Source organism: Pleuronectes platessa, chromosome 19 (genome assembly GCF_947347685.1).
Source record: "Pleuronectes platessa chromosome 19, fPlePla1.1, whole genome shotgun sequence".
Taxonomy (NCBI): Eukaryota; Metazoa; Chordata; class Actinopteri; order Pleuronectiformes; family Pleuronectidae; genus Pleuronectes; species Pleuronectes platessa.
The window spans coordinates 3,875,197-3,887,670 of record NC_070644.1 but is presented as its reverse complement, the minus strand read 5'-3'; the positions used below and the strand labels follow the sequence as shown (position 1 = coordinate 3,887,670).

Below are 12,474 nucleotides of genomic sequence, written 5' to 3'. Positions count from 1 at the left end.
CAGGCAGGAAATTTGCGTTAAAATAATTTATCAAAAGGTAGTGACACGATGGCTGAGTTACAATGAACAGCTACAGACCTCTCCACTGACTCACCCGACTAATCTGGAGGCAGTGAAACTGGAAAGACAATACAAGGACACACCACTCAACAGCCCTGTAGGACTGGTTTCACATCTCACCTACTTCTCACCTTGTAGCTCTTAAAAACCTTTAACTGGATTTAAAAAATACACAATACCTGCATGTAAGAAACAACACATTTGTATAAAATATAAACTGTGAAACACAAACACTAAATAATACAATAAAAATGAGTATATTTTTAAAATGTTTTGCAAAGTCATGACAAACTATATTTTTCAATCACTTCATAATTTTCCTGAGAGGCATAACAGTTCAACCTTTGGCTGTGTACACACTGTTTCAGATTGAGTCTTTTTAATGTAGTAATACTGATTTTTTTGTATCTGACTCCAGTGCTTTAATGTCTAGTCAATGGTGTCACTTCGGTAAATAGTGAGGTTTCCACTAAACAGAATCAGTTCTTCAGTCGGTGTCGAGCCATCCACACGGCTGGCTGGTGCTGTGTCGAGGGCAGGCTTTGGGTGGAGTTTCACTGGCCTGGGAGAAGACAGAAAAATAAAGCTGTTATGTCTTCTTAACACGCCCAGAGAGGTGGAACAGTTGAACACTTTTTTACACTTGTGACTCCACACCCTGTGAATACAAAAGAGGCCGAGCGGCTCAATGATGCTGATGAAACTCCTCTACCTTGTGTAGCGAGGTTGTAGGGGGGTGGTGGTGGTGATGTTGGGGTGACGGGCACCTCTGGGTGTGAGAGGGTTCAGTGGTCCTGCAGCTCAAGGCAGGGCCAGTGTTGTGTGCTGAGCTGTGGGTTCTAAAGCTGCTGTGCATGGCTTCGTCGACCAGCTGCTGCAGATAACTGCTGGACAGAGGATCGCCCGCCTGGTAAAAGAAGCTTGTCAGTGATTTGATTTGATGTAACCATTCATTTATATGTTATTTGTACAATCATAAATCTATAAGAATAGTGTTAAAAAGTAGCCAGCAGAGAATTCAAGGAGTCCCAGTCAAGAAATAGTTCGGCAAATAACCGCCAGTAAAATTAGAAAATGTGTTTTTTACACTTTAGCTTTTAACTAGTTTATACTATTTTAAAGGTTCTGGTTCAACATTCAGGCAGAGTCAGGTTTCCCTCTTTTCAGTATTTACACTGAGCTATTTTATTTCATCTATAGAATCTAAGGCAATCTGGCACATCTACTCTGTCACATTTTCTTCCATATAACGAATCTTCATATTTTCAGTTTCTGTTCAAATTGTCGACTTAAAATTTAACTTAATGTTTATTACTGCGTCTGTAGTTAGCGATGACATATTAACACGTGCTTCTAATATTCTTCTGTCCCCTCATGGTAAACACATGAGGAACACCTCTCAACATAATGTGACTCAGATTAAAAGCAGAGCAAACTCCAACCCCAATAATAAACATATATTGGAAATTAACAATCCTCTGACCGGCTCGATAAAAACTAAACATTTTGATCCTTTTAGAAAGTGAGAATTTGTAAGGCTGACCTGTTGTATTTGTGTGGCATATAAAGTGGCCCCTGTATGTGTAGTTACAATACAGATATGGGAGTGGTACTGAACTTAACTCTTGGCAAGAACAAAACTAATTGATAGAAACATTGGGATTATCAGTGCTTTAACATCTTAAACACAATAGAAGAACTTGTCGGAGCTGTGCTTTCATCTTACATCTGTCCCGTGTGCTGAGAGGACTCCCAGCTCGTTGCTCGTCGTAACACAGGCTCCTGGTAAAGTGGACGTATCATGTACGTATCCTGAGTTCTTCACTCTGATCGATGAAGGTGATTGGCCGAGCAGGCAGTTACACGTCAACTCCTCCTGGCTGGGACACAAAGACAGACAACAGCTCATGAATAATTTCTGGTGTTTAAGATTTACTTTTACTAACTGGGCTTTTTTTTTCTTTTTAAGGGTTGTCTTCCAAGTGGTAAGAAAAACACTATTGCTTCAGTACAGAAGAAGAACTTGAAGATAGGACTATGTTCTAAATCTGCTCAGTAAGACAAGGTGTAGGGGAGATAAAGTAGTGCATCGAGATAAGGGCTGGTTAGTCATGTTAGAGTTGGTTTTGGGGGAGGAGGTGCTCACGGTTAAGATGAGGTTCTTGAAGCCAGAGAGGAATGCCCCTGCTCTTTTAGTTCACTTTTCAGAATCAGAATCAGAGAGTATTTATTTCCAAGTAGGCTTACACCTACAAGGAATTTGCTCTGGTTATTGGTGCATACAATGAACATAGAAACATAAAAACCCAATAAATACAATACACATAAGAAAAGCAATACAATTTTTTTTTTAAATATATTTACTCACTATTTACTTCTTATTTACTCACTTTTTCTAATATTTATAAAAAGTAACATTTATTTAGACATAAACATATCTAAATAAAAATATATAAAAGATAAAAGATATAAAAAGTGAAGTAAAAAGTGAAATGCAAAATGCAAAACAGTGAACAGTGTCAAATTGCAATATGCAATGTAATGCAGTATAATATAATATAATATAATGTGTTAATTTAAGACATCCTTGAGGTATGGGGGCGGAATAAAAGTCAGAGTCAGGTGGGGGTCCCGGGCCTTGTTGATAAGGCCAACTGCAGCCGGGAAGAAGCTGGTCTTGTGGCGGGCGGTTTTGGTCCTGATGGACCGCAGCCTCCTGCCCGTGGGAAGAACCTCAAAGAGTTTGTGTCCCGGGTGGGAAGGATCGGCCACAATGTTACCTGCATGCCTCAGGGTCTTCGAGGCAAACAGGTCCTGTAGAGATGGCAGATTGCAGCCGATCACCTTCTCAGCTGAACGGATGATATGCTGCAGCCTCCTTTTGGAATCCAAAATAAGAACAGTCTGGACTCTGATTTCTTTGTGGCAGATCTAGACAACCTTTCTTGGAGGAATGGAGGGGTCTTGAAGGAGCATAAACTCAAAACTTTATTCAAGTAGATTTTCAAATATAGATGTTTCCTTCCTTGTGTCTGGTGAAAGTCGGATCCCAGCCCCAGTTTGGTGTGATTAAGGCAGAGCTGCTGTTGTTTGGTGAGCAACTCCTGGACTATGCATCTGTATTTGTTTTAAATTACCTGTCACTAACATGCATGAGAGCTGAGAGGCTGCATGTAAAAGGTAAATGTTTTTTTATTTAAAATATCGCTTTTCTAGTCTTGATGACCACTCAAAGCGCTTTACAGTACAGTTCTACATTCACCCATTCACACACACATTCATACAGTGCATCTATCCGCAGCACTTTGTTATTCTGTGGGGGGCCATTCGGGGTTCAGCATCTTGCCCAAGGACACTTCGGCATGCAGATGGGTCAGACTGGGGATCAAACCACCGACCTTCAGGTTGGAGGACGACCACTCTACCCCTCAGCCACAGCCGCCCCTGTGACGAGATTTTCTGTTGTTGTGGAGTTAAATGTCGGTTTAGTGTCATCGTTTCATCACTGGTTTCAGTGGAATGTCAGCTCTGTCTGATTTAGCTGGTCCACATTTCCTTGTTGTTTCGATAGGGTCTGGGGTCTCTTATATTTTAAGCTCTGGCTTTTTTGTCATGGCTGCGTTAAGGTCGTTCTTCTCTATTTGTCCCTGAATGTTCACTGACTCCAACACAGTAACATCTGACAAAAAAAACACTGGCAAAAATATCAGGAAAACATTTGAGTTTTCCTAGTTACGGTATTCGTGTGCAGTGTTCACCTGCCAAGTATTTGCTGACTGGTTTTCTCCCGCAGAGTTTCACGGGCACTTTCAAGGTTTAACTGCAGCAGCTGCATGTCATTCCTCTGATTCTCACACACCTGGAACACAGAAGTAATAGTTTTATTATTAAAAACAAACCCATCTTTACATTTTCAATGCCGTCTTAATACTATTGCTTACAGGCCCATATATAGATTTAAAGAGTTACTGGCTGCAGTTGTTGTTCTGCCTGTCCTATAGTAACTCACTGCTGAAGCCGGTGTGCATTTTCAATTTCTAAAAACAGAAACAAACGTAGAACTACGGAAACATAAATAATATATAATTAAATATTGTCTGTCTTTTTTAAGGTTCACTTTGTCTTATAAAACACTGATTGTAGAACCGTTAAAAATCAAATGTGATAATTTTTATCAGTATATTGTGCCGTGTTAACAAGTATTGGACATGACAGTGACCCACAGCCATACAGGTGAAGACACTGCAGCTGCACTCTGAGGTATGCTGCCAAACCAGAAACACCCCTCGACAATGATGATGACAAGGTGGAGGAATGAGGAAGAGCTTATCTCCTCAGCTGTGATTGAACAACCATGGAGGGGCATTATTACACTATATAGTGTGGATTGTGGAACCTCTGCTGGCTGTTGTTTCATTGATTTGTGAGACCCCATACCTGTCGTAGGCAGCGGACTTCGGACATGGAGCGTTCCTGTTTGGAGCGAGACAGCTCCAGCAGCTCGTCTTTCCAGTTGTCGCCCTCTCCTGGTGTAACAAATCAAAGGCGGCAGTTACCTCAGCGTGAATGATCCACAGGTTGGGAGGCATCAGTCACAAGTTACAACACAGATTGGAATCAATAAAAGTGGACTGCAGAGATATAAAGGGAAGTTTATATCGACTGACTGCCTTTTCCCTCTATCAATCAAATGATATAGTTTAATGCTGAAATGACGAGTGAGGGAATCAATTAATCATCTGAGCCCCACCCGTCAGGAATATAATGCCAAATAATATCGGTTTCCACCTTTGGAAATATAATCAGGCATTATCTGTTTTCACCTTCTCAAATATGAAACCGTTTTGCTTTTCTGTGCGTAACAGTTTGGGGTGTTTTCTGTTGATTGGTCAAAACAGACAATCTGAAGATGCCCTTCTTGCACCATGAGAACTGGTGAAGGGAATTTTTCATCACTTTATGGCATTTTACAAAAATAATGTCACATAATCAATAAGGAATTACAGTCCCAGTACTATTACACCCGCCAAGGGGGTCATTTTGTTCACCTGTGTTTGTCTGATCTATCTGTTATTTAGCAGGACTAGGCAAAAATAACTGGATGGATTAACACAGAACTTGTTGGAAGAGTCAGGGAGGATCCCAATAAATTAGGAGCGGATCCGGTTCAGGGGCACGATCTTTTTTTTCCACTTTCAATAACATTTTCCTTGACCTCTCAAAGAGGGGGGGCCTGATCTCGAGCCTTTACATGTGCTGTATATACAGAATCAGAAATTGCTAACTTTGGAACATAGTTACAATGTAATTTCAAGATGATGTCATCATGTCTTCATCATAGCATATGATAAGAAATGTCTGGTTGATCCAAATAGGATGCAGACTGTGTCTCTAATGTCATTGGTTGCAAAAGTTAATTACTACATGACAGCTGCTTTACACATATTACTACAGTATAACGTGTATATATAGTTATCTGATTTTATAATGATGTCATGGTGACATCATTCCTACCGTATGGTGATGAATTATTTTTCGATCTATAACCTTTAGGCCATGTCTTCAGGCCTATAGAATGTAGAGATACCTCTAAGGAAATACATTAACTGGATTTAAAGAAATCCTAAAACGACACTGATGATAAAAGAATATACTGAGATGAACAGTTTTGAGAATGGATTTTGCACAGTTTAATGTACCTGACAAAGCCAGATCTCTGTGGAGCAGCTGGAGCTCCTGTTTGAGACGAATGATCTCCTCCCTCTGAGTGCTGCTCTGTGATATCTGCTGCTGTAGCTCCTCTACAACAGAGACAAGTCACAGAGGAGATGACATGCAGAGATGAAATGCTAAGTCACTAAGAGACGAGTCAATCAACAGAATATTAACAGGCAACTGTTCAGAAAACAAGACATTTGAAGACCTGAGCTCTGAGAACTAATGATCATTTGTAATTAATAGACAAGACAATGCTAGAAAACTAAACCATTTGGGATTTGTCCAACCAGCACAAAGTTGTGGGGAGACCTGGTTCCTTTAATCTGGATAGAGGATAAGAGAAACCGGTTTTCTTGAGAAGAACACTTATTTATCTGCTATGTATCAAGGTGTCCAGGTTTTTAATTTGCTTTGCCTATTTTGACCTCTGGCCAATCACTGTTTGCTGATTGGACAAGAACTTTGTTTAGTTTGTTTGGTCGTCTCATTTCTGTGGACAAAAAGGAAACACTGAAATTACATATCTGGCTTTGATTGTTTACTCATGTACCTTTAAGGTGTGTGACCTCATGTCTTGCTTCTCTGTAACGCCGTTTGTTTTCCTCAGAGTCTCTCAGGAACCTGGTTTCCCTGGAGCGACTCTCCGTTAGGGACGTCTCCAGGTCTCGTAGGCGCCCTGTGAGATCAAGTATTTGACTCGAGGACTGAGTCACATCTTTATCCTGATGGACGACAAAAATGTTACGCAAGAAACAAATTAAATCAATTATAATCCTTACCTTCAAAAATACTTATAACTACATCTATAATATGTTGCTGCTGGTGTACCTTGAGTTTGAGCATGGAACTCAGTTCTTCCTCCCTGACCTGCAGAGAGCCGACTTGAGTGGACAGAGCCATGAGCGTAGAGTTGAGACTTTGGTTCTTCTCCTTAAAGACACCAGAGACACTTAAACATAAAGGCAAAATAAACACGTCCTGTGTGAAAAGACACCACTTCTCGGTATGAAATGTATTAAATGAATACACTTAAACACAAAGCAATTAATCATCAACTCTTATCCTGTGTACATGAAGAGTGATCACAAGCAAACATTCCCAGAACAATAATGTATTTAAAGCAGAAACCAGCGATAAGAGCAGTGTGTTGTATGTATCCCCAACCCAACGTGTCTAATTCTTCTCTACCACTGAGTGTCACTGTTATCAAACACTATGACATGGGTAGATGTGTTCTTTCAATACAATAAACACTTTACACACTTTACTGTATTTTGACACAGCCTTTCCCCCACCGATTAAAACGTCAAATGTGGATTGATCCACCGCTGAAAGTAGTCCCAACAAATGCAGCATCAACTGCTGATCGCTTGCTAGAAACCAGACAATAGTTAAACTGAAACTGGAAGTGGTGGTGCGAAATTCTAAAGATATATAAGTACAATTCTACATAAAATAAAGGTTAATCAAAAATCCCAGGACTATGAGCAGTACATTATATTCTTCTATATTCCCACTTGATGTCAACATGAATGTGTATTGATGTAGCACTGGTACCTCAAAGTCTTGGCATTTTAGGCTGGAGTGCTGCTGTTTCTGTTCAAGCTCACAGAGCTGCTGCTGGGCTGCACTGAGCTCCTTCTGGACCTCCCTCTCCCTGGTTTCCACCGCCCACACTCGCTTAGTCAGGACCCGGATCACCTCATTACGCTTGTGCAACTCATCTGTACAAACCAAAATAAATCAGTCATGTGAATATGTGGGAGCAGACATACTAAATTAAGTTATAGCTTAAATCCTTTCTGTGGAGCTGCCTCGAGAAGTTGGGTGGAAAGGAGAATAATAATATGATTCATTACAACAGCAGCAATTAATAATTGTTATAATGAAAATAATTGTTATAATAAGTTAAAGGATAAGAATAATATTATTAACATGAAAGAAACAAGTTAGAAGAGAAAACAAAATACCTTAATAATTATTGTATTTTTTTTAAGTAAAATATGAAACATTTTCCAGTCTGAGGATTTACAGCCTTTCTCTGTTATATGATAGTACATTTTTGAATGATTAAACAAGAAATTAAATTATAATAGCAATATTCCATATTTTTGACAAAGCAATTATTCAAGAAAATAATCAAAAGATGAATCGACTATAACAATTATTATTAGCTGCAGCTCCACAGGAGATGGTCCGATGCCGACAAATAATCAAATATCATTTGATAAAATTTTTGTTCCAAAACATAGAATTTAGAAACTGTATTTAAAAAAATTAGAAATATATATATATATATATATATATATTAGTGATGGCGAGATGAAGCTTCATGAAGCTTTGAAGCTTTCCATCCAATTGGTTCGCTCATGGGCCGAAGCTTCATGGTGCTTCATTTGCTCTACTGCGCCATCAAGTGGACATTAAATGTAATGTAATTATAATGAAACCATGGCTTTGGTGTGTGAAGCTTTGAATTGAATAAACGAATTAATGATGTTTGTGATGCCAATACACGTACACGTACAAAATGGATAACAGTTAATTTATTTTTATTTAAAAACAACAGCTTCTCAACAGTGCTGGGTTTCAGGCGGATTAATTTTTTTGAAATAATTTCGCCTGCTTTAGAAACTATCATTTCACAGCGCACAGATGATGCTGGGGTACAAAGAAAAGATACCGAAAGTTTGTACAACTTAGGAAATAAATTCCTTTTCTCCCTGCAATACTCAGAATATATGCACAATAAAGTCCCAAGACAAGTAGTGTGGGGGGGAATCCATTGCGTTTCGCGGCCCCTTTTATTTTGAATCGCACACCAAACCCGCGAACCCTTTCATGAATCAGTGACGTGCTCCGCCGGCTCGCGAGGCTTCGAACGTCATCACATACGTCATCAACACAAGCCTCGATACGCGCTTCATAAAAATCATCCTCGATTACTCGACACACGCTTCGAAGCCTCGACACGGGAGGACACATCACTAATATATATACACAGTATATAAAATCAAGACATATCCTTGTGTCTTCTGCCTCCTCACCATCCGTATGGGAACACCTCTGCTCCAAGGTCAGCACCCTCTGGCGGTCTTGTTCCCAGACATGAAGTTGCTGATGATGGGAGGCAGCCATTGTGTTCAGCTCCCTGTCCCGGTCCCTCAGCTCAGCCATCAGCAGCTGCAGCTCCCTCCTCTGCCTCTGGATGGTGGAGCCACTCAGGTCGTTCACAGGAGACTTTTTCAAAAGACACAGAGGGACACCAAAAGCCAGCGTCATTACATATATCCGATTCGTCAGTTAGATGATTGGTTGATTGACAGAAACTGAACTAAAGATAATTGATGAAATAATTGGACATTTTTTGTTTTATTGTTTCTAAGCAAAAATGTACTGATTCAGCTTCCAAATATCTGACGCCAGAGGGTCAACTGAAAAACAAGCCATGGTTGGGTGACCATCCAAATGGTAAGTTTTGTATGGTGACTGCAAACATATTATTATTATAAAACATTGAAATCCTGCCTCTGAATAATCCAGTGCACACGGAATTTTACAATTTACAATCCAGATCAATCTCACCTCAGAGTCCAGAGAGTTGCGGGGACATGGGGCATCTGCTGGGAGAGGAGGGGTCCTCTCTGTCCAGCGTTTTGTTGTGCCGTCCATCTGGAGGCTGGTTAGGACAGAGTTTTTCCCGACATCCAATGGAGCACCACCATTTTTCTGAAAATACAATTATTTACATTCAATTGCCAGTTTATTAGGTACACAGCTGAATCTCGTCTAAGCACTGCATTAAAGTTCAGTTTCTGTTGTTATCTCTGCCAAGGACGTTAAGTTTTTGTCTGCGTTTGCTTATTTGTCTGTCTGTCGGTTACAAAAAAACTACTGGGCCGGTTACCCCAACACTTTAAGGGATGTATGAGTCAGGGAAAAACCCATTCAATTTTGGTGCAGTTTTGGATCATCATATGGCGATATGGCGTTCCTCAACATTGTTTGAATCTCTAATGAACCAATGTGAAGCTCATTTGCACAAATCTCCAATCAATCTATAAAGGTGCGACCTCTGTGGTGCTCCTTGCCTACACGGACCAAAGAGGTCCGAGGCATGCGAGTGGTACAAAAAGCACAGAATGACCTAATGACCATATTTACTGTCCACATGTGTAGATGCTGACTGTGGGTCTCACATGTCAAACACAGTTCGTGGGCACTTAAGTTCTTGGTATCTTTTTGACTGTATTCCAACAGTGCAGCTGCAGATGGACGCAGGAATATGACTCTAGTTATATCAACTTAGAATAGAATTCAGTTCATGCTGTGATGTGATGTGATGTGATTACTTGTCTTTTTGGAACAAACAGTAACAATTTAACAAATGAAACAGGTACAAATCACAGTAATGTTGAACTGGTTCATGCAGATACGTATTTTGTTGTCAATTGTGTAGTGGTAATGACAAATATGAATATATAAGCGTTTGACCACAAGTTGTGATGATTTAGAGAAAGGTTTGCTTTAGTATATCATGTGTTTAAGGTTTGAGCATTTCACAAACAGACATGGTGGACTGTGTGCTTCTGTTCTCTTGTGTGCGTTGTTTTGAATCTGACCCCAGATCTGGACAAAGGTGCTGGAGCAAAAGAGAAACACTCAAAGAACAGAAAATGTAAGAGAACAGACATGTTTCCATCAACGTGACACTGACCTTCTTGACGGGGGTGCTGTGCCAGAGCTCAGCTGAGGAGTCTGAAACACAGTCACACAGTTAAAACAGGGGTGGTTACACACAATGAGGGTGGGAGCCATCAGCCGTGTGTGTGTTGTGTTGAGTGTGAGAGTATGTGTGTGCGTGTTTACCATGTGTAGGAGAACAGGGGAAACAGACGGATGCTTCTCCACAGGCTCTCCCATCTGAGGGGGGTCTTCTTCTCGCCTCGTCCATCTCATCCTGACACTAACACAGCTGCATTGTTTCTGCACAAAGTTTTTACCCCCCACGCTCAAAATGTCGCTTAAAAACCGTCCGATCGAAGTAAGTTCAGTAGAAACCGCACGCGGCTAGGTGACGTTAGCTTCTCGGAGTTTCACTAACTTCTCAACGTAAACAGCAGAGAGGAGGAGCGGACCACTACGTCACTCCAATGGACTAACTGCTGTTCTTGATTTATTCATTTGACTGTATTCTTTAAACAAGATATTATAATTAATATATGAAACTAAAATTATGCTTTTTAAGAGACACATGAACATCGAAAAACTCCAAGTTAATAGCATTCTCACTCCCGGAAATGTGTCCGATCCTTGAAATACTCGACCCCAGATCCAGGATGCCGGGAGATTTTCAAAATAAAAGCCCCGTGAACATAGCGCGCAGTTAGGCAATAAAAAAATATCAACAGTTTTCGCAACCAAAGTGAGGAGCTGTAATGTGTTTGTGATTGTCTGCTCATGAAGAAGAGTTTTTAACCACAATCGTTTAGAAAAAAGAATGGATTGTAATTTGACAATTATCCTTTTGGTTATCAATATCGATTGTTATGATTTTTTTTTGTCTTGGTATAATTTTGGTGATATCACCAAGCCCTAGTTCTAAATCTTATCTCAGGTCACACTTTTTTTTTTAATTTAACTTCAAGACACATACATATACGTTATCTTGTACGTACTTATAGTTATAGTAAGCCATTACTAAAGGGGAAGAGGGTTTCACTAATTGAAATAATCCATTACTCACTCTAAATGTTACTCAATAATTTATAAAGTTTACTATAGAATGTTTGCTCATGTTGATAGCTTATAACTGTAAGATAAAGTATTTCTAATTACTAACTATTATTGTTATATTGTTTTTAAACTATTGGTACAGTCACTAATTGCAGCTATTTTCATCCTGCCTAAAATGAATGATAGAAAGATAAATTAGGAACATTAGCCATGTGGCCAGTTAGCTCAGATGCATGGTGGTAATAACGCCAAGGTCATGGCTTCTACCCCCATACAGGCCTATATTTATAGAGATAAATGTTCTGTTTGCCCCAACAAGTCGCGAATCACATAACTTACGTGTTTGGCCCACATCACACACAACCCACATCTGGACAGGGTCTGCATGGAATGATGGCACTTGCGGTCCGCTCCTGTTTGCCAGATCTGTGCCACAAGTAAACAGCAATATTGCATGTCAACCAAAAGTGCCAAAGGTCATCAACATTTGTTTATGTGCTATATGGGCCCTACACAACATTTACCACATGAGCCAATTTAGGTTGTCATCCAGTTTACACTTTGCCAAGAGCATCATATGTTTTCCATAAAAGGCCAAAAATGTGTTTTGGTACACATTTGCTGTTTTACAAGTGAGACACTTTTGGCTCATATCCAATTTGGCCACAAGAGGGCCAGAAGTGCTGCATCATTGCTGGAAGTAGCCCATACCCATTTGTGACAGAAATCCAGGTTGGTGTTTGTATTAGATAGATAGATAGATAGATAGATAGATAGATAGATAGATAGATAGATTACTTTATTCATCCCCGAAGGGAAATTAAGTCGTCATAGCATTAGAATAAAAATAAAAATATTGAGGTAGAAAGAATAAAAACAGAAACACAAGATAAATAGGTAGATAAGGTGCAGTGGCAAGATGATGGTAATAGTACTGATGATATGCTGGTAATGTTATTG

The 12,474-nt window shown here is 39.9% G+C and overlaps 1 protein-coding gene across 1 annotated transcript; it reads right to left on the bottom strand.

The window, feature by feature from the left end:
* Positions 1 to 11: 11 nt before the first annotated feature.
* Positions 12 to 11,111, bottom strand: ccdc62 (coiled-coil domain containing 62). Its single transcript, XM_053410753.1, has 13 exons — positions 10,648 to 11,111; positions 10,496 to 10,536; positions 9,364 to 9,507; positions 8,826 to 9,018; positions 7,336 to 7,502; positions 6,607 to 6,708; positions 6,329 to 6,500; positions 5,760 to 5,861; positions 4,498 to 4,586; positions 3,819 to 3,919; positions 1,787 to 1,940; positions 773 to 967; positions 12 to 622 (listed from the first exon to the last, which is right to left on the bottom strand). The coding sequence occupies exons 1-13, from the start codon at positions 10,730 to 10,732 to the stop codon at positions 548 to 550; spliced, it is 1,620 nt and encodes a 539-aa protein (XP_053266728.1). The 5' UTR covers positions 10,733 to 11,111; the 3' UTR covers positions 12 to 547.
* Positions 11,112 to 12,474: the final 1,363 nt, after the last annotated feature.

What these genes read in the sequence shown, in the direction of transcription:
- ccdc62 (XM_053410753.1), bottom strand. Translation starts at nt 10,732, where the DNA reads ATGGACGAGGCGAGAAGAAGACCCCCCTCAGATGGGAGAGCCTGTGGA. An exon ending in GAGGTGTTCCCATACGGATG is followed by an intron (nt 7,503 to 8,825) that starts GTGAGGAGGCAG and finishes TGGTTTGTACAG; the next exon opens with ATGAGTTGCACAAGCGTAAT. An exon ending in AGTCAGCAAATACTTGGCAG is followed by an intron (nt 1,941 to 3,818) that starts GTGAACACTGCA and finishes TTTGTGTCCCAG; the next exon opens with CCAGGAGGAGTTGACGTGTA.